This window comes from Cyprinus carpio, chromosome B3 (assembly GCF_018340385.1).
Source record: "Cyprinus carpio isolate SPL01 chromosome B3, ASM1834038v1, whole genome shotgun sequence".
Classification (NCBI taxonomy): Eukaryota; Metazoa; Chordata; class Actinopteri; order Cypriniformes; family Cyprinidae; genus Cyprinus; species Cyprinus carpio.
In genome coordinates this window covers 34045494-34067253 of record NC_056599.1, presented here as the reverse complement: position 1 = coordinate 34067253, position 21760 = coordinate 34045494, and the positions used below count along the sequence as shown (strand labels likewise).

General features: G+C 37.7%; 1 protein-coding gene across 1 annotated transcript; it reads right to left on the bottom strand.

Moving 5' to 3' along the window:
• Positions 1–276: 276 nt before the first annotated feature.
• Positions 277–20007, bottom strand: LOC109108962 (NACHT, LRR and PYD domains-containing protein 3-like). Its single transcript, XM_042721414.1, is given in 7 exon segments — positions 277–1061; positions 1174–1329; positions 15208–15378; positions 15650–15820; positions 16089–16259; positions 18177–19554; positions 19557–20007. Coding segments are annotated over 7 exon segments (2532 nt in total). The 3' UTR covers positions 277–1027.
• Positions 20008–21760: the final 1753 nt, after the last annotated feature.

The following is a 21760-nucleotide window of genomic DNA, read 5'->3' as shown; positions in this document are numbered from 1 at the left end:
TGGATAAAAATAATAAAAGCAAAAATGTTTCTCCATATATACTTGGGCAGCCGTTAATATACCTGGGCGGCCCACCCAAGTAAAGTCTATGTGTGGGAAGCACTGCTATTATTTCTGCAGTTTGGTTTGGTGACATCAGGGATGCAGCGATTAACCAATTTCATGATTAACCACAATTTAAAATGTCATGGTTAATTAACTGTAAAGGTTTCGCTACACTACTGAATGCTTGTATGTATACACAGCGTGATCTCCGATCTGACAAACCAAAATAATAGACCACATGTAAATTCATTTGAATTATTATAAAGATTATTAAAATGAATACATATGGATGACAGTTGATGACAATTACAGTTCATTTAATTCCCATCATTACTAACAGTTTCCACTGGGGGATAAATAAAGTTAATATTAGTCTTATATTAATAATAACACTTAATTAACACTGTGATTTATTATTCCTGTTATAGTATCATTTATAAGTCAAAAACCAACAATATTTATTTCACCATGTTTCCAAGTTTTCTAACTAAGGTCCAAAAAAAAAAAAATGTAGTAAGATTGCACAAACTGAAACCATTAAATACTTTTGTGATCTATTTCCATTTGTTATTTTCAAAAGGGAAATACTGACATGAATGTTTACAGAGCAAAGGTCACTTTTTTATCCAAAGGGAGCAATGGACTATTGTTTGCCTTTATTATTATTTTTGTGTTGCATTATTTGGTTACTGTGTTATTTCTGTTTCAAAAGACAGCAATAAATAACACTTTAAAATCTAAAGAGTGTTAATGCGATTTTATACATTAGTAGTGTTGTGAAATTAATGAATGCATAATAATTGTGAAACTGTAATTATTCTTTAGACTATAATCGTACCAACAAAATCTATAATCGTTGCATCCCTACATCAGAGAAGCAGAAATGACTAAGATCTTCATTGGTATCATGGAGGATGTTCATTTCAAGCCCTAAATTAAACAATTATCACTGTTTGTTGTAAATTACTTTCCATTTGAAAGCTCATCCAATCATCATAGAGAAGCTGAGCTTCTGTCTGGGACAAAAATAAAGTTATTTGAGTACTAAAGTTTCTCTTGACATCCACAAAACAAGACAAATTCTCTCTCACACATAGCAGATAGGATGATTGTTTCTGCTCAACTTACTTGAGTTTTTCCAGGTGGCAGCTCCTGAGCAGCTTCACTCCTGAATCTCCGGGGTGATTGTAGCTCAGATCCAGCTCTCTCAGGTGTGAGGGGTTTGAACTCAGAGCTGATGCCAGAGCAGCACAACCTTCTGCTGTCACCAAACACTGGGATAATCTACACCAGAATGTGTTCATGTTAGTGTGCTTCATTTTTCAGAGAAATACAGTACAATATACAATATAATAAGCAAAAATCCCCCGATTTAATCTTAAAACAACTGACACAAAATAACAAATAACCAGAGTTGTTCAAACAAAATTGTGCTGCTGCCTGACACGAGATAATCTGCAAACCTCATCGGTGTGTTCAAAAGCACCTAATGTATATCCAAACCAAAGAGTATCTTTCTTTTCAGGTCACAGTTCAGCTAAACTGGTTTCCCAAATATTAACCAGCACCATTTAGACACAGATAATCACATTTATTTCATCTCCTATTGCTCACCTTATCAGCTGCTCCAAGTCTTTTAGGTCCGTCCCTCTGTTATTAAAAAAAATGCTGCTTTCTTTCCTATTTTAAAGAAATCTGGGCTCGATTTTCCAGTTATTAACAATTTCAGACCTAACTCCAATACGCTTTCATTTACAAACTCCTTGAAAAAGTTGTTGTCTCTCATCTACGGGGCTCCACTAAATCCATCTCAGAATATTAAAAATCAGGGTGTTACATTTGATTCTTCACTTACCTTTCAAAATCATATAATATAATTTCTAAGACTGCATTTTACCACCTTTGCAATATTTCCTGACTGCAGCCTGTCCTCAGCCCCAAAGACACTGAAACTATAGTTCACACTCACGTCTTGACTATTGTAATTCTCTCTTCTTATTGGACTGGATGTTTTTATTGGACTGGATGTTAAAAAACCATCGTCCAAAATTCTGCTGCCAGAGTCATTTCTCAGGTTAAGAAATCTGGACATATTACTCCAATTCTTCATAATCAGCTTGATTGCCTGTTTCTGTCTATATTCAGTATAAAATTCTTCTGTTACACTGTAAAACTTTGCTATAAAATGGTCAAATTCTAACAGTAATACTATTTTCCATTAAAACGGTTGAAAACAATGCATTCTGGGTAATATTTGTTGTTTTCGGTGAAGTAGCCTACTGCAATAAAACTGTGAATTATCAGAGTTCAGAGTCGACACTCAGAGGCTGTGTTCCAAGTCACACCCTACACCCTCATTCACTTTTCCCTACATTAGTTTAGTAATATAGTCCACCTGACAGAGAGAATCCAGACACTGATGAACACCTGCTGTTAACAAGCAGAATCACTGAAGAAAAGAGAATCAAAAGAACTATGACTGAAAATAAAAGACATTAAATCTCTCAAGATCTCAGCAGCATTACTAGTTACACTTATTACTAGTGGTGGACAGTAACAGTAGTTTTACTTTATTACTGTACTTAAGTACATTTTTCAAGTATCTGTATTTTACTGGAGTAGTTTTATTTTGAGTAAACTTTTACTTTACTTCACTACATTCCAAAGCATAAGATCATACTTTTTACTTCACTACGATTTCATAAAACGTATCATTACTCCTTATAATATATCACAGTGCTCTGAGACGCAGAAGAGCGGTATTTGATTCATGAACGAACTGATTCTTTTCAATGAACCCGTTTAATCGGGGAATGATCCGATAATTGGAATGATCCGACGAAATTAGATTGATATCCGATCGCAGCTGTTTCTCGAGTCGACAACTCACTGATTCAAATGAACCATTAGTGCGAGTCTCCGGTGAACTGAATTCACAAGTAAGAACGTCTCGGTTACGTATGGTAACCCTCGTTCCCTGAAGGAGGGGAACGGAGATGTCACGTGGTGACTGACTAATGGGATATCGCTTCGATAGAACCAATCTACTTCGAGTGTAAACTAAATGAGCCAATGCATATTGGCATGCAATTATTGCATCCAGCTGCCGCTGATCACAGCGTGAGTATAATAAGTATAAGGTTTCGCTGAGGAGCCAAGCCGGACCTGGCAGCTCAGTGGTGATAAAGCAACCGTGGACCCGGCTGCTCAGCAGTGGAACAGCAACCATACGTAACCGAGACGTCCCCTTTCAGACAGGCACTCTAGACATAACGTTGGTGACCGACTAATTGGGATCCCTACCAAAGCGCCAAGGGTGCTGCCCCTTCCAGTGCCCTGTGCGAGCCGCCTGCGCCCCTATCAGGTGTAGGCCGGCGCTGGGAACAAGTAGTTCCACTCACCATTGTCAAAACAATACCTCACTGGGTGAGATTGGATAACACTGGGAAAACTTACCCGTTCCGCTTGGAACAGGGACGCTGCGGAAGCCCCATCCTTACCGAAGGAGTTTTCGGAAGCAAATACACATACAGCATCCATTTAGGTGTATATGGAGAGAAACTTGAGGTGATTTAAAAACCCTCTTGGGAAGGCAGAAGGTCTGGCCGGGGGAACACGGGCTCTAAGGCTATAACCGTGGACTACATGCATACGAGTACTGCTTAGGTCTCAATATGAAAACCCAGCGTGTGTGTGTTTGGCTGACACCTTTTTACATCTTTTGTGAAACAACAGTTTTGAAATCTCTTCACAATTGACAGCGGCGGAATTACTATTGTGTTAATGTAAAGTTAAAGTGCATCAACAACATAACTCTCTCAATATGAGATTAGACACTGGATGAGATCAGACAATCAGGCTGTTTCATGATGATTAAATCATCACCAGTAAGTAACCCAAATCACAATTTGTTATAGCAAACGTGATTTATAAACACATTACAGCGACCAAAAAAAACCTTAATACTAAGAAATCAAAGGTCAGTAGCCCAACCAAGGTAAACACCCTTTTAAAAAAAACATCAACATCTAAAACTGTTAATGCTCACTAAGCCTGCATTTACACTGCAAGTCTTAATGCACAGATCCAATCTTTTGACCATAGCAGATTTTCTGGCCTGTCTGTTTACATTAACTTTAGACACGACTGGTATCCAATATCTGCATTTACATTCATTCCCGGCCAAAATGACTGTCTGATCACTACGATGCACATGGAAGACCATCAGGTTTTGATTGGCCATGCTATTAAACTTATTTATATAATTCACATTGAGTGGTCATTATTATTTGCCAGCATAGACAATGACTGTCATGGATGTTTTACAGCACAAAATCTGACTGAACATATAAAGACAGGAAAATAACGGTAACTTTCATTTGTTAGGCTATTTTACCTACAGCTCGTTAGATGTAGAATTTTAGTGAAATAAAGTAGTGCCAAGATGATATTCATTGAAATGAATTTGAATGAATTAACGAGAGAGAGAGTGGGAGGGAGGGAGAGAGAGGACGAACAAATGAACGTGCGAGCAACTCACCAATCGAGAAATATAAAATATTTCTAACAAACTTTATTTATAAATTACAAAAACTGCCAAGTTATCACCTCACTGCTGAGAAATATAACATAGTTTTTAGCTGTTGCATTTATAAAATTCAGGGGGCAGGATAATCTCCTAAATGTGCAATTTCTTACCTACATAAAGTTTCCATTTCAATAAAATCCAAGCACATACTGCACAGCACGCCGGCATTAAAATGCTATCTTTATGGGCAAACATGTCGCCCTCGCATTGGGTGTTCTGCAAGGAATCAGATATTTGTGTTTACACATAGGTCAGATCTCCAGATATCGGATATGTATCCGATTAAAATCCACATTTGGAAGTGGCTCAGATCGGATGTGAAAAAATGTTTGTGTTTTTTTGTGCAGATTTTTGTGTTTACACATGTGCAACAAATTCCGATCTGTGTCAGATGTGAGCTTGAAGCTGGTAATGCTGTTCGTGGAGTTGTTTAATCCTCTGCAGAGATCTTGAGAGATTTAATGTCTTCTTTTATAGTCATTTGTAGTTTTTGTTTTTTCTCTTTCCTTCAGTGTTTCTGTTAATTAAGCTGCAGGTGTTCCCTAATGCTTAAAAATTACTTAAACACTTAATTATCTCATTAATGGCAGCACTGCTTCAGTGTTACTTCTATTTCCTGTAGTGTGGTTTTCCTGTGGGGTTAAAAGGGTTAATTGTGTAAGATAAAAGACACATCTGCGAAATGTATTTTAACAGTAATAAACTGTAAATTAAAGGCACAATATGTAATTTTCGCCGCTGGAAGGCACATATTCAGAATAAACAAAGAGACAAAGGCGTAGTTTGATGATGCCATGACTGAGTGTGGAATCATGGGAGTTGTGGCCTTCATCCCCACAGCTGATGTAAATCGACGGGACTCGGGCAGAAATAATATTCATGGACGAGCTAATGAATTATTAACATAGAAGAATGATGCAGGGTGAGGCTGAAAGCCGTCAAAGCAAAACGAGGCTGCTGAATGAGTGTGACACACGGTTTGAAAGAAGCTTTTATTATGCCACAGTCGACCTCTGCTCCTTCCAGTCGTGCGTATGTGGGGAAAAAAGCAGCTCTGTTTTATCATACTAAATACATTTGAAAGTTCTGTTATAATGCTACTCTGGGCGGCCATCACTGGTCTATTAAAACGCACAACATATTAAAGCCTCTTAGGTGTTTCCATGTTTTCTACAAAATCGAGAAATCGAGGGGTTATGATGTCATTGGCAGGCGACACAATGACACTATGGACACGGTCCGTGTCACTAGTTAAAACTGATTATTTCTCTTGATTTAAACATTCTTCAAAACATTTGGGATAATGCAAGTACACAAGTCAACAAAATATATAAAACTGATCTAGTGGTTTTTGGATATTTTTTTAAATACATCTTACATATTGTGCCATTAAGTTTCAGAGGTGTCAAGTAACGAAGTACAAATACTTCGTTACATTACTTAAGTAGAAATTTTGGGTATCTGTACTTTACTTGAGTAATTATTTTTCAGCCGACTTTTTACTTCTACTCCTTACATTTTCACGCAATTATCTGTACTTTCTACTCCTTACATTTTAAAAATAGGTTCGTTACTCATTTCGGCTTGTCATCATTCCAAAAAAAAAAAAAAACACCTATCCAGATAAATCGCGCCATCCGGATGAAGTGAAGTTGATTGTGGTTGGATGAGAAGTATAAACATATACCATTCCGACACCCTATTGGTTTGTACGCGATCCATCGCACCTGCACAATCAGATCACATCACACTCCTGTAAGGGCATAGCCAGTGTTGGGTTCGTATATCAAAAAATATATTTCTTAAAAGTAGGGCTGGGGTATGGAACCGGTATGCACCGAACCGAATAAGGATTCAGATTTCGGTGCCTCTTGAATGCCTGAAGCGATCGATTGAAATGTTTGTCCTGGTTCTCCGATATGTAGGCCTACACAAGAAGCATGGGCATCGCTAGGCTTTTTTATAGAGGCTATAGCATTTAGCTCCATAAACTGTACTCAAATTCGCGATCGCCTCAGAGTCAGTCCCCTTAAATTTCATATGAAAAAGGCGGCAGACCGGTCTACTCTCCGTCTTTCAGCGGCGCTCTTCAATCCACAGAGGGCGGTGGAGCAGCGCGAGCACACTTAAACAGAAACAGAGGACACAAGGTGTGTGTTTATCGATAGATTGTTAGAATATCTATATCTGTGCAGTTCTTTGTCATAAATACAGTTTACAAAAGGTCACGAGGGAGCAGTCGGTTTCTGTAAAGTTTTCGCTTGTCACCGCTCAGCACACCACAGCTGTTTCCTCCAGCGACAATCTAGCCCTTAACACATATAAATGAACGCATACTTCAATTGTACTTATTTAAATATACTGAATTAAATCATACGTACTTTATACATACACTACTGTGTAAAAGTCTTAGGCATGTTAGTGTTTTCACCCCAAAGAATGGTGTTTCGGACAGTTATTTATATATTTTGCTGTAGTGTGTCAGTAGAAAATCAGTTTACATTTCCAAACATTCATTTTGCCGTTGTCAGACTGCTTGTGCATTCAAAATCACACTAGAGTATTATTAAAATTAATGGCAAACTGATATTTCCTACTGACACACTACAGCAAAAGATATAAATAAATGGCTTAAACCCCTTTTTGGGGTGAAAATACTAATGTGCCTAAGACTTTTGCACAGTACTGTACTTTACAAACACATTGTTGCTACTTTATAAAGAATGACCATACAGTCATTCGCAGAACTGCTTAAAGACAGTGACAGACACCACTCATTTTAACTAAATATCAGAGTGATTGACAGAGATACAGTAGAAACATTATGTGTGCTTTTGTATTAAATAATGACCCAGAATGTGAAATACATTGATTAGCCTTAGAGTAAGGGAAGCACAACTTGGCAAATGAGAGCATCCAAGGTGAAAGCTATGGATTTATTTTAAATATTTGTAATGTTCTTTATTGTTAATCCAGTTTTTTTTTTGTGGCTCTTTTTTTAAGTATCGTTTCAGGCACCGTTTAGGCACCGGTACCATTTTAAAAGTATCGAAATGGCACCGGACCCTACTTAAAAGTTATTATTTCTCAACTACTGGCTCATTTATCAAATGGGTGCTTTCTCTTCATCCTCCGCAAATTAAGCTACTGTAAGTAGTCCGGTAACTAGACGTTTGAATAAATTAGCGTTTGCGATTGACAACGCGATTGACAATGTAAAAGTCGTGACATTTGCCAAGTATGGTAACCCATACTCGGAATTGGTGCTCTGCATTTAACCCATCCAAGTGCACACACACAGCAGTGAGAAGTGAACACACCGTGAACACACACCTGAAGCAGTGGGCAGCTATATATCCAGCGCCCGGGGAGCAACTGGGGGTTCAGTGCCTTGCTCAAGGGCACTTCAGCTATGAGTATTGAGGGTGGAAGAGAGCGCTGTTCATTCACTCCCTCCCACCTACAACTCCTGCCAGCACCGAGACTCGAACCTGCGACCTTCTGGTTACAAGTCCAAATCTCTAACCATGTAGCGAATACAGGAAGCTATCGATCAAGAAGGTATTAGGATTATGAATTATTTTTCATTTTTATTTTTTGATTAATCACTTGGATTAATCATTCATTTTGACAGCACTAATGTTTATTGTAAATAGACAACCATACAAGGGTAATTGTTACCAAGCCTGCCCTGGGTACACCAATTTTCTTGTTCATTGCCCTCGCAGATTCCTGCAGCTAAGCTTGGATGTACAGATACAGATAGTCATCATATCTGTAGTTCTTTAATGTATTTGCATTGTACTAAAGTGCGTTCATTTTCAATGGGCATATATGCGGCTGAAACAGGTAATCTAGTGCATCCCAAATTTTTCAACATGAATATTTAATATAACATTATAGTCATAATGGCCTATAGCCTTTAGAAAAATGTTTTTTTGAGGAGGTGGGGTAGTGCACGATAGGCCCCTGTGGTGTGGCCTAAACTTTTGTTCTTAATGGCATTTTTTTCCCTTACATTACTTTTACTTTTATACTTTAAGTAGTTTTGAAACCAGTACTTTTACACTTTTACTTGAGTAAAAAGCTTGAGTTGATACTTCAACTTCTACAAAAGTCTTTTTAAACCGTAGTATCTATACTTCTACTTGAGTAATGAATGTGCAGTTCAGTCTAGTCTACAGTAAGTTTACAGCAAGCAAACTACAAATACAGTGTTATATTGGCAAAGCTGCCTCCAGTAGTTTACTGTAAAATTACTCTGAAATCACACTGCACTTAATAGAATTTTTTTTTTAACTCAATTAAAGGAGAGTAAATACTGAAATCAAATGTTATTTCATTTGTTTTTGCACATAATGATGTAGGGGAGATCTTTTAGTCGTTAATGTTCTGTTCTGATGGGATTTAAAAGGTTTCTGTTTGTCTGAGTTTTGTGGGTTACCACTGTGCTGAAGAGTCTGTGTTTAAGTCAAGGACGAGCAGAGAAGTGTTGATTTTATGCTGTTCGTTGCTTTATTTAAAGGCAGTAACTGTGGATTTGCTGTTGCTGTGATAATTTATTTGCTAGTGCTACTTGCACACGCATGTGTGCTGTTGTCAGCTAGCAGTTTTTTGCAAGAGATCTGAGTTAAATTTACATTTCTACTTGTAATGATTTTGCCTAATTCATTTTTATTTTACTTTAAGAAACATTATTTTTAGTAGTTTCAGATTAAAAGAGTTCAGAGTGTTAATGTGCTCAAATTGTTAACACATTATAAATATTAGTTTATAAACATGCATGGCAGTTATTGTAATTTAGCGCATTACAGTAACATACTATAAAGTGAATAAAATTACAGTAACCTACAGGCAAATGTGCTGCCAGTATTTTACTTTTCATTTACAGGTCTATTTTTAATACACTCCAATTGTATATACAGCAAAAACAAAAAAAAAACAAAAAAAAAACTAAACAAAACAAAACAAAACAAAAAAAAAATACAGTACTTTGTAGGTGAAGCTGCTGCCAGTTAATTACTGCAAATTTACAATGAAAAGTTTTACAGTGTACTCAACTATTTTTGAATTACACTGTAGTTACACTTTCATTGCACATTTATTAAATTTACAGGACAAGGCATGTGAGTTCTTCTCCACAGATGATGCTACAATCCAGCTTTATCTAAGGACTATCACAAAAGGTTAAAAAAAAACAGACATTGATGCTCAAGGAGCCAACACATTATATTATTAAAGTGCAATTAAATTGCTTAAAATCCAATTATTACACTAAAAAATGTTAAGCCACTCTCAGCTGTCCCTCGAAACAAAGTAGTTTAGCACGGTGGTTCTCAACTCTGCTCCTGGGGACCCACTGCTCTACACATTTTGTATGTCTCTGTTTTCTGACACACCCCGTCAAGTTCACTGAGCTCTCTGCTAATAAACTGATAACCTGGATCAAGGGCGTTAAATAAAGAAAACATACAAAATTTGCTGAGCTGGGATTCCAAGACTGAAGTTGAGAACCTCTGGTTTAGAAACATATACAACTTATCTCTATGAAATAGACAATAGTAACATTTACACTCACTAGCATCTTTATTAGGTACACCTTGCTAGTATCATACTGGACCTGCTATTGCCTTCAGTACTGCTCTAATTCAAGACTTCCAGTTGAGCATGTGAGTGAGAAGACAAACGTGGATTAATTTCCAGAGGATTTTATCTTTTAATTGTACTTTTCAGGAAACCCAAATGATTTTAAGACACTTGGTGCCTGCTTTTTCAATTACTCAGTTTACAATTGTAGCCAGAAAGGATTTATGGTTCCTAAAAGGCATCAGAAAACTAAATTGAGGGAGTCATAGAGACAAGCTACCATTGGATCAGGAAAACCTTCACACCACTTTGATCTCCAAACTGACATCTTTCATAGCAATACAGAGGAAATCAGCTATTGACTGGCCCCAGTTGTTGGGTCTTTTCAGAGTTATAAGTCGAGCATTGAATGACACATTGATGAGCCTGATCAGCACTTAAACGATTACGACTGCATTGTAGCACTGTATTGTCTCAGAGGAGCAAACCAGACTGCAGCAACTCATCTGAGGTGGTAATTTCCTTGTACACCAAACAGACGTTTTATAAGATAAAGTAGTAATATCTTTTTTTATGGTGCCTAAGGAGTTCGGCTTTGGGGATGGATTAATATCATGGATACATTTATTATATCTTGAGCCTCAAGCATCCATATATACTAACTAGGGGTGTGATGAGATCTGGTGGATCTGAGATCTGATGTGTCTCGCGAGATCTGACTGGTCTTGCGAGAAGGTGATGATATCCTCGTGCAGACCTTTCAGATATATTTGCATTACACTGGTCCTTTCACCAGTGGTATGTAATGTAAGATAAGTAAGATATTATGTTCACATCAGGCAAGTGGTTGCATAATAAGTGGGAAAATTACGCAGTGAAGTCTTTATCCAGTCATAAAAACAGAATTCATGGTTTAACGCGGAATGTCACAGAATTTCTCAAATTTTGAATTAATTAACCAAAAGTAGGTCACTACACTTAAATCAAATCACGATATGGACGAGTATCTGTAAATATTAAGCCGCAAAAAGTCGATTTAAATATGAATCCTGCATGTCTCTGTTAATGAATTGTGCAGATGCGTGGTTTACACACACACACACACTGAAGCGCGCGTGACACTCGCGGTGATTTCAGCGTCTGCCGTCTCACTAAATGAGGACGTAAACACATGAACAACATCTCCACAACTGCTCTTAGAGTCATTTTATGAGCATTTTACCGTTTGATTTTAGTAAAACTAGCATTTGATTTGAGTGAAACTAGCGTCATATCACAGAACTGTAAAGGTTTGAAATAACGACAATAGAATGTACACAGCCTACTACTACTACCTTATACAGTCTATGACTACTACTAGTACTACTACTAAAAAAGAAACACACATTATTTTTAAAGGAATAATCACACAACATTTCTTCCACGTTTTAATTTTAATAGTAAATCCCCTTTGTTTGCCAAAAAAATAAGGTTGCTTAATTTTCAATAATTAAATGATAAATGATGAAATTAATGTTTTATGCCTTCATTTGATAACCAGAAAAATATAAATACAAAACACAGAATTTAATAACAAAAAAAATTAATTGAGGCTACTTTAAGAAAAAATTAAATGAATAAATTAAGTTGTGTTATGCATTCAAATAGTTAGACATGCTAAATAAGAATTTGATAACAATAAAAATATAAATAATATGGTGAGAAAAAATGAAACATTTCATAGGGCCCTAAACATGTATTTTTTGTTCAACTTTTAATAAACTGATGTGAAAATGTATATACTATATATAAAGGAGTTGAGAAAAATGAAATGGAAAAAAATATATTTTTTAATCAGTTTACTAAAAAAAAAAAAAAAAATAATAAACTTTAGTGACTGCTACTTTAAAGAGATATTATTTGTGTTGTTTATTATTTATTTTGTGCAATTACTTGCATGTCAGTGGAGTTTGTGGCAAAACCCTTTTCAGTGTTTACATGTTGTTTATACCTGCATAAAATTTATTAAAGTAGATAAAGAACATAAAAAAGAACATAAAGTACAATTTAATTTCAAAATGCACCTATATTTTTTGCATTTTGTTTTTCAGTTGAATAAAAGACCATTTTTCCCTATACATTTCATCATTGAGGATTTCTTTAAAAAAGTTAAAAATCTCGTCTCGTTCTCATGAACCCAGTTTCGTGTCTCGTCTCGTCTCGTGGGATAAGTGTCTCGTCACACCCCTAATACTAACCATGTTAATTTTGATTATTTTACTTTTGTTACTCCTCTATCTCCCTTAATTTTTGTCATAGCTATTGGGACTCTCTCAATAATGCTAAGAACACTTCCTGTATTTCAGGGAATAATGCAAAAGATAACTTAATTTAAACTAGCTTTATGCGGACCAGCTTGTTACTTTGTTACCGATCCAATCTCCATCTATTCCCAAGATAATATGCCTACTAGATGAATTTATTAAATCCTCTGAGTATAAACTGAACCTAAAAAAAGAGTGAGTGTCTAAGCATAAATCAATCTAACCATAAAATAAAACAGACCGACATTCCTTTTCATCTGAATTATTGAAATATTGACATCATAGCATCAGGCAGTTGCTACAGATTCGTGGGTAGTGCATCAATGAAGTCAATATCCCATTCCACCACATCACAAAGATGCTCTATTGTTGGATCCAAGTCATGTTCCTGGAGATCTACCTACCTGCAGAGTTCATTTCCAACCCTGATCAAACACACCTGTCTGTAATTACCAAGTGTTCCTGAAGATCTTAATTAGTTGTTTCCGTTGTGTTTGATCAGGGTTGGAGCTGAATTTTGCAGGAAGATCTACAAGAACAAGATTGGGCACAGATTATGATCTGATGACTGTTGAGGCCATGCGAACTCACTGTTATGTCCAAAAAAAAAAAAAAAAAAAAAAAAAAAGCTTTTTGACATGTTGCATTATCCTCCTTGAGGTGGCCACAAGATGGAGCCATTAAGTGCTCATTAAGGAATGGACTTGGTCAGTGTGATGAGTGGGGCGGGGCCGAGAGCCGTGGGAACGAAGCGAGGCCGGTGGAGTGATTGGGAAATGAGCGACACCTGCTCCACTCACCGGTCTCGATTCCCACGGAGGAGATTGGGAGGATACAAAATAGGAGCGACGACAGTGAAGGACGAGAGAGGACCAGGCCTGGGCTTTATTTTGTGGTTTGGATTTTGTTTGTGCGCGGCAGTCACCCGTGAGGGGCTGTCGCGCTATTTTATGTTTATTTGGTTATTAAAGTTTTATTTGAGTGTTTGCTGGTTCCCGCCTCCTTCTTCCCGTGATTATGGAGTTTTTATATTGTTACACTGGTGCCGAAACCCGGGAGGAAGGAGGGACGCGCTGCCGAGGATCCCCCGCCGCTGGGGTGAATCCGCGGTGCCATCAAGCAGGGCGAAGGAGTCTGGCACCGTGGACGCTCGAGGCGGTGGGCTGGAGCGAGTTGCCGGGGACGGACGAACTCGCTGCCGGCCGCCCACGATGTGGAGGGACGGCTGCCATCCGTGAGGGAGCGGAGGAGTCGCCGCCGTTGGCCTGGGGCCGGAGCCTGCTGCCACCCACCAGAATGGGGAGGAGCAGGGAACAGGGGACTCCTGCCGGCTGCCCGAAAGCGGAGGAGCCGTCGCCGTCCACCGGGTGGCGGAGGAGTGTTGTGCCGTCCACCGAGGGCCATCCAGTGCCGCCGCCAGGCACTGCGGAAAAGTTCACCCAGCTGGTGGAGGGCCGAGCGGCAGCGTGTCTGCGAACCGTTTTTTTTTTATTTTATTTTATCATCCATCCCCTCTCTCCCCTCTCTCGCTCCTCATCCTTCCATCTGCTTTTCTCTCGCCTCGTCTGTCTGTCCTACCCCCAGGTCCCCGCAGCCACCGTGAGCGGTCCCCCCGGAGGGAGGGGGGGGGGTGGGGGGAGTAGAGCGCAGTCTCGTGGGTAGAGCGCAGTCTCGAGTGGGGCGGGGCCGAGAGCCGTGGGAACGAAGCGAGGCCGGTGGAGTGATTGGGAAATGAGCGACACCTGCTCCACTCACCGGTCTCGAGTCCCACGGAGGAGATTGGGAGGATACAAAAGAGGAGCGACGACAGTGAAGGACGAGAGAGGACCAGGCCTGGGTTTTATTTGAGTGTCCGCCGGTTCCCGCCTCCTTCTTCCCGTTATTATGGAGTTTATATTGTTACAGTCAGCAACAATAGTGGCATGATATTTAGCCAAGTATGGTAACCCATATGCTGAATTTTTGCTCTGCATTTATCCCAATCAAGTGCACACACACACACACACACACACACTTGTGCCCCCTCAAAAATAATGAGTGCATGACGCCCCTGCTAAGGGGTATAAAGTGTGCCAAGAAAACATCCCCCACACCAATACACCACCATCAGGTTGAACTATTGACCCCCATGCCCATTGTATTCTAACATTCCTGTTATTAACTGACTGAAGTGGCACTCAGTGTGCTCTTCTGCTGCTGCAGCCAATCTGTAGTAAGTTTTAACATGTTACACGTTCAGAGATGCTTTGCTTTTCTACATTCCAGCTGGCCGATCTAAACAGTGTCAAATAATTCATTACATAAACAATAGAACATAATGTCTGAGAGCAATGTATGCATTGTCTCATGTTTCTTATAAGAATGTGTCTGCATATAATACGAATGTAAAAGGTTAACATCTCACTGTGATACTCAGTTATCTTGTTTAACAGTTATGATAACAACCTCATATGTGGGATAAATTAATGGCCACATTATCATCTTGTTTTTTCATCATTTATGTCTTTTAAAGAGCTCTTGGCCATAAAGCACTCATGAATTAGAGTAAGTAATTACATGCGGAAGAAAACTTGAACTATACAAATACAAAAACACATGAAAGAATCTGCTAGCTGTATTTATGAAACTAGAATATATATAAATCACACATTATTATTAAAATTGGATTCAGTGTGAAAGCCAAACCTCAGTATGTTGAGTTGACAGTTTGAACTCTTCAGTCCAGCAGAGAGCAGCTCCACTCCTGAATCCTGTAGCTCATTGTTATTCAGGTCCAGCTCTCTCAGAAAGTTTGATGATTGTAAAACAGAACCAACAGTTTCACAGCACTGATCAGTGAGTTTGCAGTCAGCCAATCTAAACAGGGCAATGAGACATAGTTAAATACACAGTGCATAGCTAGAAATGTATGTTTGAGAGCATTTGATGCATTGTCTCATGTTTCTGATAAGAAGGTGTCTGCATAGAACATGAATGTGAAGGTTACAATAAGCTTTCAATAGATATTGACCATAAAACACTCATGAATTAGAGAACAGGTAGAACAAGGCTTAAAGTATATGATTCAGTGTGAAAGCCAAACCTCAGTATGTTAAGAAAAAAATCTGAATCAATGTGAAACACAAACCTCAGTATGTTGAGTTGACAGTTTGAACTCTTCAGTCCAGCACAGAGCAGCTCCACTCCTGAATCCTGCAGATGATTGTTACTCAGGTCCAGCTCTCTCAGAGAGTTTGATGATTGTAAAACTGAAGCTACAGTTTTACAGCACTTATCAGTGAGTTTGCATTTAGCTAATCTGAAGAGGATAATGAGAAATAATTCATTACATATACAATGCATAGCTAGAAATTGATGTTTGAGAGCATTTGATGCATTGTCTCATGTTTCTGATAAGAAGGTGTCTGCATAGAACATGAATGTGAAGGTTACAATAAGCTTTCAATAGATATTGACCATAAAACACTCATAAATTAGAGTACAGGTAGAACAAGGCTTAAAGTATATACATACAAAAACACATGAAAGACTATATATTAAAATCTGAATCAATGTGAAACACAAACCTCAGTATGTTGAGTTGACAGTTTGAACTCTTCAGTCCAGCACAGAGCAGCTCCACTCCTGAATCCTGCAGCTCATTGTTACTCAGGTCCAGCTCTCTCAGGGAGTTTGATGATTGTAAAACTGAAGCCACAATTTCACAGTGTTGGTAAGTGAGATCACAGCCTGTCAATCTGAAAACAGGGAGGACATGTTGCTGAACAGGTGTATCCATGAGATTGCAAGACTGTTAAATTTCCTAGTGTAGCAGACCTACAGTAACAGTATGTATCAATACATATTACATGATTATACAATTTCAGATAATATCATCAGACAGTGCAAATGTGCCCTTGTTTCGGCTCTCTATGGAGTTGCGTAGTCTGGGTGTTTACTTATATATTTTAAATGAAGACTTTGGATAGATTATTTTTAAAACATATGTAAATATTAATTGACTAGTTCAGTTACATTAATAAATTTAGCTGAAATAAATATTTAGAGAAGCATAAGCCAAAGCTGGAAAAACTTAAAGGGTAAGTTCAGCCAAAAATGAAAATTATGTCATTAATGACTCACCCTCATGTCGTTCCAAACCCGTAAGACCTCCATTCATCTTCGGAACACAGTTTAAGATATCTTTAGATTTAGTCCGAAAGCTGTCTGTTCCTCCATTGAAAACGTATGTACGGTATACTGTCCATGTCCAGAAAAGTAATAAAAACATCATCAAAGTAGTCCATGTGACATCAGAGGGTCCGTTGGAATTTATTGAAGCATCGAAAATACATTTTGGTCCAAAAATAACAAAAAGTACGACTGCTGTGACTGTTGACGTACGACGCTGCTGACGTGTTTTCTTTATTTTTGGGCTCACCAGAGAACACGTCAGCAGCGTCGTACGTCAACAGTCACAGCAGTCGCGTTCACAACAGACCCGGAAGAGAAGAAAAAGCGGAATAAAGTCGTAATTTTTGTTATTTTTGGACCAAAATGTATTTTCAATGCTTTAATAAATTCTAACGGACCCTCTGATGTCACATGGACTACTTTGAAGATGTTTTTATTACCTTTCTGGACATGGACAGTATACCGTACATACATTTTCAATGGAGGGACAGAAAGCTCTCGGACTAATTCTAAAATTCCTTAAACTGTGTTCCGAAGATGAACGGAGGTCTTACGGGTTTGGAACGACATGAGGGTGAGTCATTAATGACATAATTTTCATTTTTGGCTGAACTAACCCTTTAAAGAATGAATGAGCTGACTTGGTCAAGATACAAAAAATGCCCCAAAGCACTGCAATTTTAACTTCAAAATCTGCATGAACCAGAAATTGTGATGGTCTTCCCTGTTGTGACACACCTGAGTGAAACCTAAACTTCTTAAATGAGAAAAATGTGGGACTTGGATTTGTCCTTTGGGAACTGATTTGATTTTTGGGTCATTGTCATTTTCTGATTAATGTGAATGTTTCATGAGTGACAGGTTGATGGAGAGGAAGGACTGAAACTTGTTTGGCTATTGGACAACATTATTGTGCAATTTAAGAATATTAACTAAATCAAATAAAAAACAAGATCATACTGTAGCTACTTTAAACTGTAAAAAAGAAACCACTGAGTATTGCTAAAAACCTGACAGCAGTCTAGTCCTTATAAAGCAGGTAGATAAAACAAAAATAATTATCTCTGCATTTTTGACAGCAAATTGATTGATTGTTTTATCTTCCTGACAAATCACAGCAGCAAAATGTTTATATTGGGCCTTTATCTGCATAAATGATATGCCAAAAATATTGTGCATCCCCAGTCTGTAATAAATATTTGTTTATTCACATTAACATAACAGCTGCTTCACAATAGTATTAGTTTTACTTGTAGCTTGATTATGTTTACAAAGTGTAAACGTTTTATATAAACTTTTTTCTTTTATCATTTATTTATAAAATATATTTATTGTTTTAATTTGGTAAAGAATAAAAAAAAAAAAAAAACTTAACTGCAATAATTTACATTGTATGCTTGTGAACAAACCCAGAAGATCCTATTCACCACCATCAATTTTTGTCAAATGTAACTACTGCATGTTTGTATTTTCACACTTACAGAGCTTTTCTGCAGTTCCTCACAGCAGGTAACAGTCTCCGTCTCCCATCTTTTGAATTAGAGGTGATTTTTTTAAGATCAAACTCATCCAGCACCTCTCTCATCAGGATTATGTTTGCTAAAGTTGAACATTGTGCAAGTGTAATAAGACTGTTTTTTTTTGTTTCAGGCTTTAAAAATGCCTGCATTTCTTCAACAACTGAGTTATCCTTCATCTCAATCAAGCAGTGTGACAGATTTATCCATCTGTCAGGACTGACGTTGTTTTTTTGACCTCGTTTGAGGTTTTGGGTTATTTTCTTGATGCTCTCTGGGTTGTTCTCTGTGTGTATCAGTACATCCTGTAAGAGTCTCTGATTGGACTCCAGTGAGACGCCATGAAGAAATCGAAGGAAGAGATCCAGGTGACCATTTTTACTCTTTAAGGATTTATTCATTGCTCCTTTCAGAAACACATCCAGAGGAACATTCTCACACTGAGTTCTGGATTTTCCTGTCAGGAACATTTTCAGAACCTCACTGTTTTTGTGTAAATAGCAGTAAAACACATACAGTGCTGCAAAATACTCCTGAAAGCTCAGATGTACAAAGCTGTAAACCTTTCTCTGATAAATCACAGATTCCTCCCTAAAGATCTCAGTGCAGATCCCAGAATACACTGAGGCATCAGTGACGTCTATACCGCTCTCTCTCAGGTCCTCCTCATAAAACATCACATTGCCCTTCATCAGCTGATTGAAAGCCAGTTCAGCAAGTTTCACAATCACTTCTCTGTTGGACTGCAGGAGTTTCTCTGGATCTCTCTCTTCATACTTCTGGTTCCTCATATTTGTTTGAATGAGCAGGAAGTAGATGTACATTTCAGTCAGAGTTTGAGGGATTTCTGCACTGAGATCTTGTTTCAGGATGTTTTGAAGCACAGTGGCTGAGATCCAGCAGAAGACGGGTATGTGACACATGATGTGGAGGCTTCTTGCTCTTCTGATGTGTGAGATGATTCTGCTGGCTTGATGCTCGTCACTGATTCTCTTCCTGAAGTATTCCTCCTTCTGAGGGTCATTGAATCCCTGAATCTCTGTCACCACGGTTGATGTAGTTAGAGGGATCTGATTGGCTGCTGCTGGTCTGGTGGTGATCCAGATGAGAGCAAAGGGAAGCAGATCTCCTTTCAGGAGGTTTGACATCAACACACCCACTGATGAAATCTCAGTCACATCAGAAACTTTCTGACTGTCTGAAAACATCAGTGAAATTCTGCTTTCATCCAGACCATCAAAGATGAACACAACTTTACATTCATCATAAATCTTTGAGTCCAGATCTTGAAGCACAGGATAAAAATCAAGCAGAAATCTGTGAAGACTGTACTGATGATCTTAATCAAGTTCAGCTCTCTAAATGTAAGCACAAACATGAAATCTACATCCTGATTGGCTTTTCCCTCGGCCCAGTCCAGAATGAACTTCTGCACAGAGATGGTTTTTCCAATTCCAGCGATGCCTTTAGTAAGAACAGTCTTTATTTCGTCTTTACTCTCTCTCCTCATCTCCTCATATCCTGGTTCAGGTAAAGGGTTAAAGATGTCATTGCAGTTAATTGGAGTGTCTTGGAGTGTCCTGTAACTTTTCTCCATCTGTAGCACCATTTCTTCATTCACTCCTTCACTCTCTCCCTCTATGATGTACAGCTGTGTGTAAATCCTGTTCAGGAGGGTTTGATTCTCTTGTAGTTTGACTCCCTCAAATAAGCTCTCATACTTGTTCTTCATGCTGGTCTTGTGCTGGTCTTTGACTCTCTGTAGATCATCATGCACTGGTTGATGAGAATCCATCTACAGAACTACTACTGATTCATAACTAACTATATGATTACGACCATATCAGAAAGTACACATATCAGATCACACAAGCTCTCCCACCACCAAAAATCACAACAATAAAAATAAATTTACAAGAACATAAACCCAAAACAACCAGAAAACACCTTTATCAAAATAGATAAAATATTTAAAAGCCTCTAATATTTAATTATTTATTAAAAAATGTATACTACATTTAGCCTACAATTGATCATTTAAAAGACTCCTTGTAATTATAACACAATTTCTGTCTATTGTGGCCAATTTACTTCCTGACATCACAAATTGAGTTTCTCAATGTTTTGTTCCAAGGAACAAGATTGTTTCATATGCATTGTAGTTTATTAATGCACAGCACACATCTGAAGGCAGATAATGACCTGCATTTTATTTAAATGATTATTGAACGTTTATATACTGTACACATGGTAAAGGACATTCAGAGAGCACAGATATGGTAAAACATAGAACAAGACTCCTCATCTACATTGCATGCCAACAACAGACCTTTTGCTACACACACTGACCCATTTGGCGTTTCTGATTCTGTTATGATGACCCAGTCTTTGATGAATATCAATACCTTGCGAAGGATATAAAATGAATTTTTTTTTTTACAAGTTATTTTTGTATTTTTTTTGCTGTTACTTGGCGGTAATTTAATAAATATTTATTTAAATACATTGTAATAATTTATCTTTTGTTGTTTATAAGTGTTATAAGCTAAAGTGATTGCAATTATATTCACTCAATAATCACTTTAGTAGTGAATTACAAATAAACACATTTAGACCCTTGTCTGTTCATCTCTAAACCTCTGATTTATCCTCTGCTTGGCAAAACAAGAGGCTCTGGATCATTATTTATACGCAATGTTATTTGAGCGCTCAGGATAAATCCCACGCCACCCTATCAGAATTCAATGAATATAGTTATAATGTAATTATTTGTATCAACCACAACAACATTTTTAATAGAGAGAGATTAATTATACTGTAGTCAGATAAAAATGTCATCCTGCAACTGTTTGTGTTCTGATTATTGGTTCAAAATAAATTCCAGATTTACTGTCACAGAAATCCAATAGAGAAAAATAAAGCACAAAAAGAAAGCACAATTCTTTCTTTAAAGTTTACTTTCATGATTTTTATTTATCTGATGCACTAATTATTTCTGACTAAAGGACTTGCAGAAATAAGATTTTTTACATTTATTTATTGATTGATTGCACATTCTTGGCTCTTGTGTCAAATGTCCCACCCCACATGATTATACTCAGAAAGGGTCAAAGGTCACTGCATCATTACTGAATTCAGGGGACTAAAACATGTTACACATGATACTCACACAAAGTCAGAGGTCACAGGTCCATCACTGAGATCAGGGGGATGATGAATGTAGTTGTTACTCTTCATAGACACACAGCTAGATATTGGAGATGCTGCTCTCTTTCTCTCCCTTCTGACACTGAGAAAAATAAATATTCCAGATTGATTCTCTGTAGTTTATCTGTCTTCTTGAATTAAATTAACATTTGTCAAAACAAGAATGTGTATATAACACATAGCAGATGTTTTATTCATAATATTGCTTTAATGAAACACAAACTTCAAAAAGATATAAATGAAAAATAACCAGTGTGCACGTGAAATACTACTTGAATGAAAGAAGAGAGGTACAGCTGGGAGCCCAGCAGCCAGAACATCAATTTTTTTTTTTTTTTTTT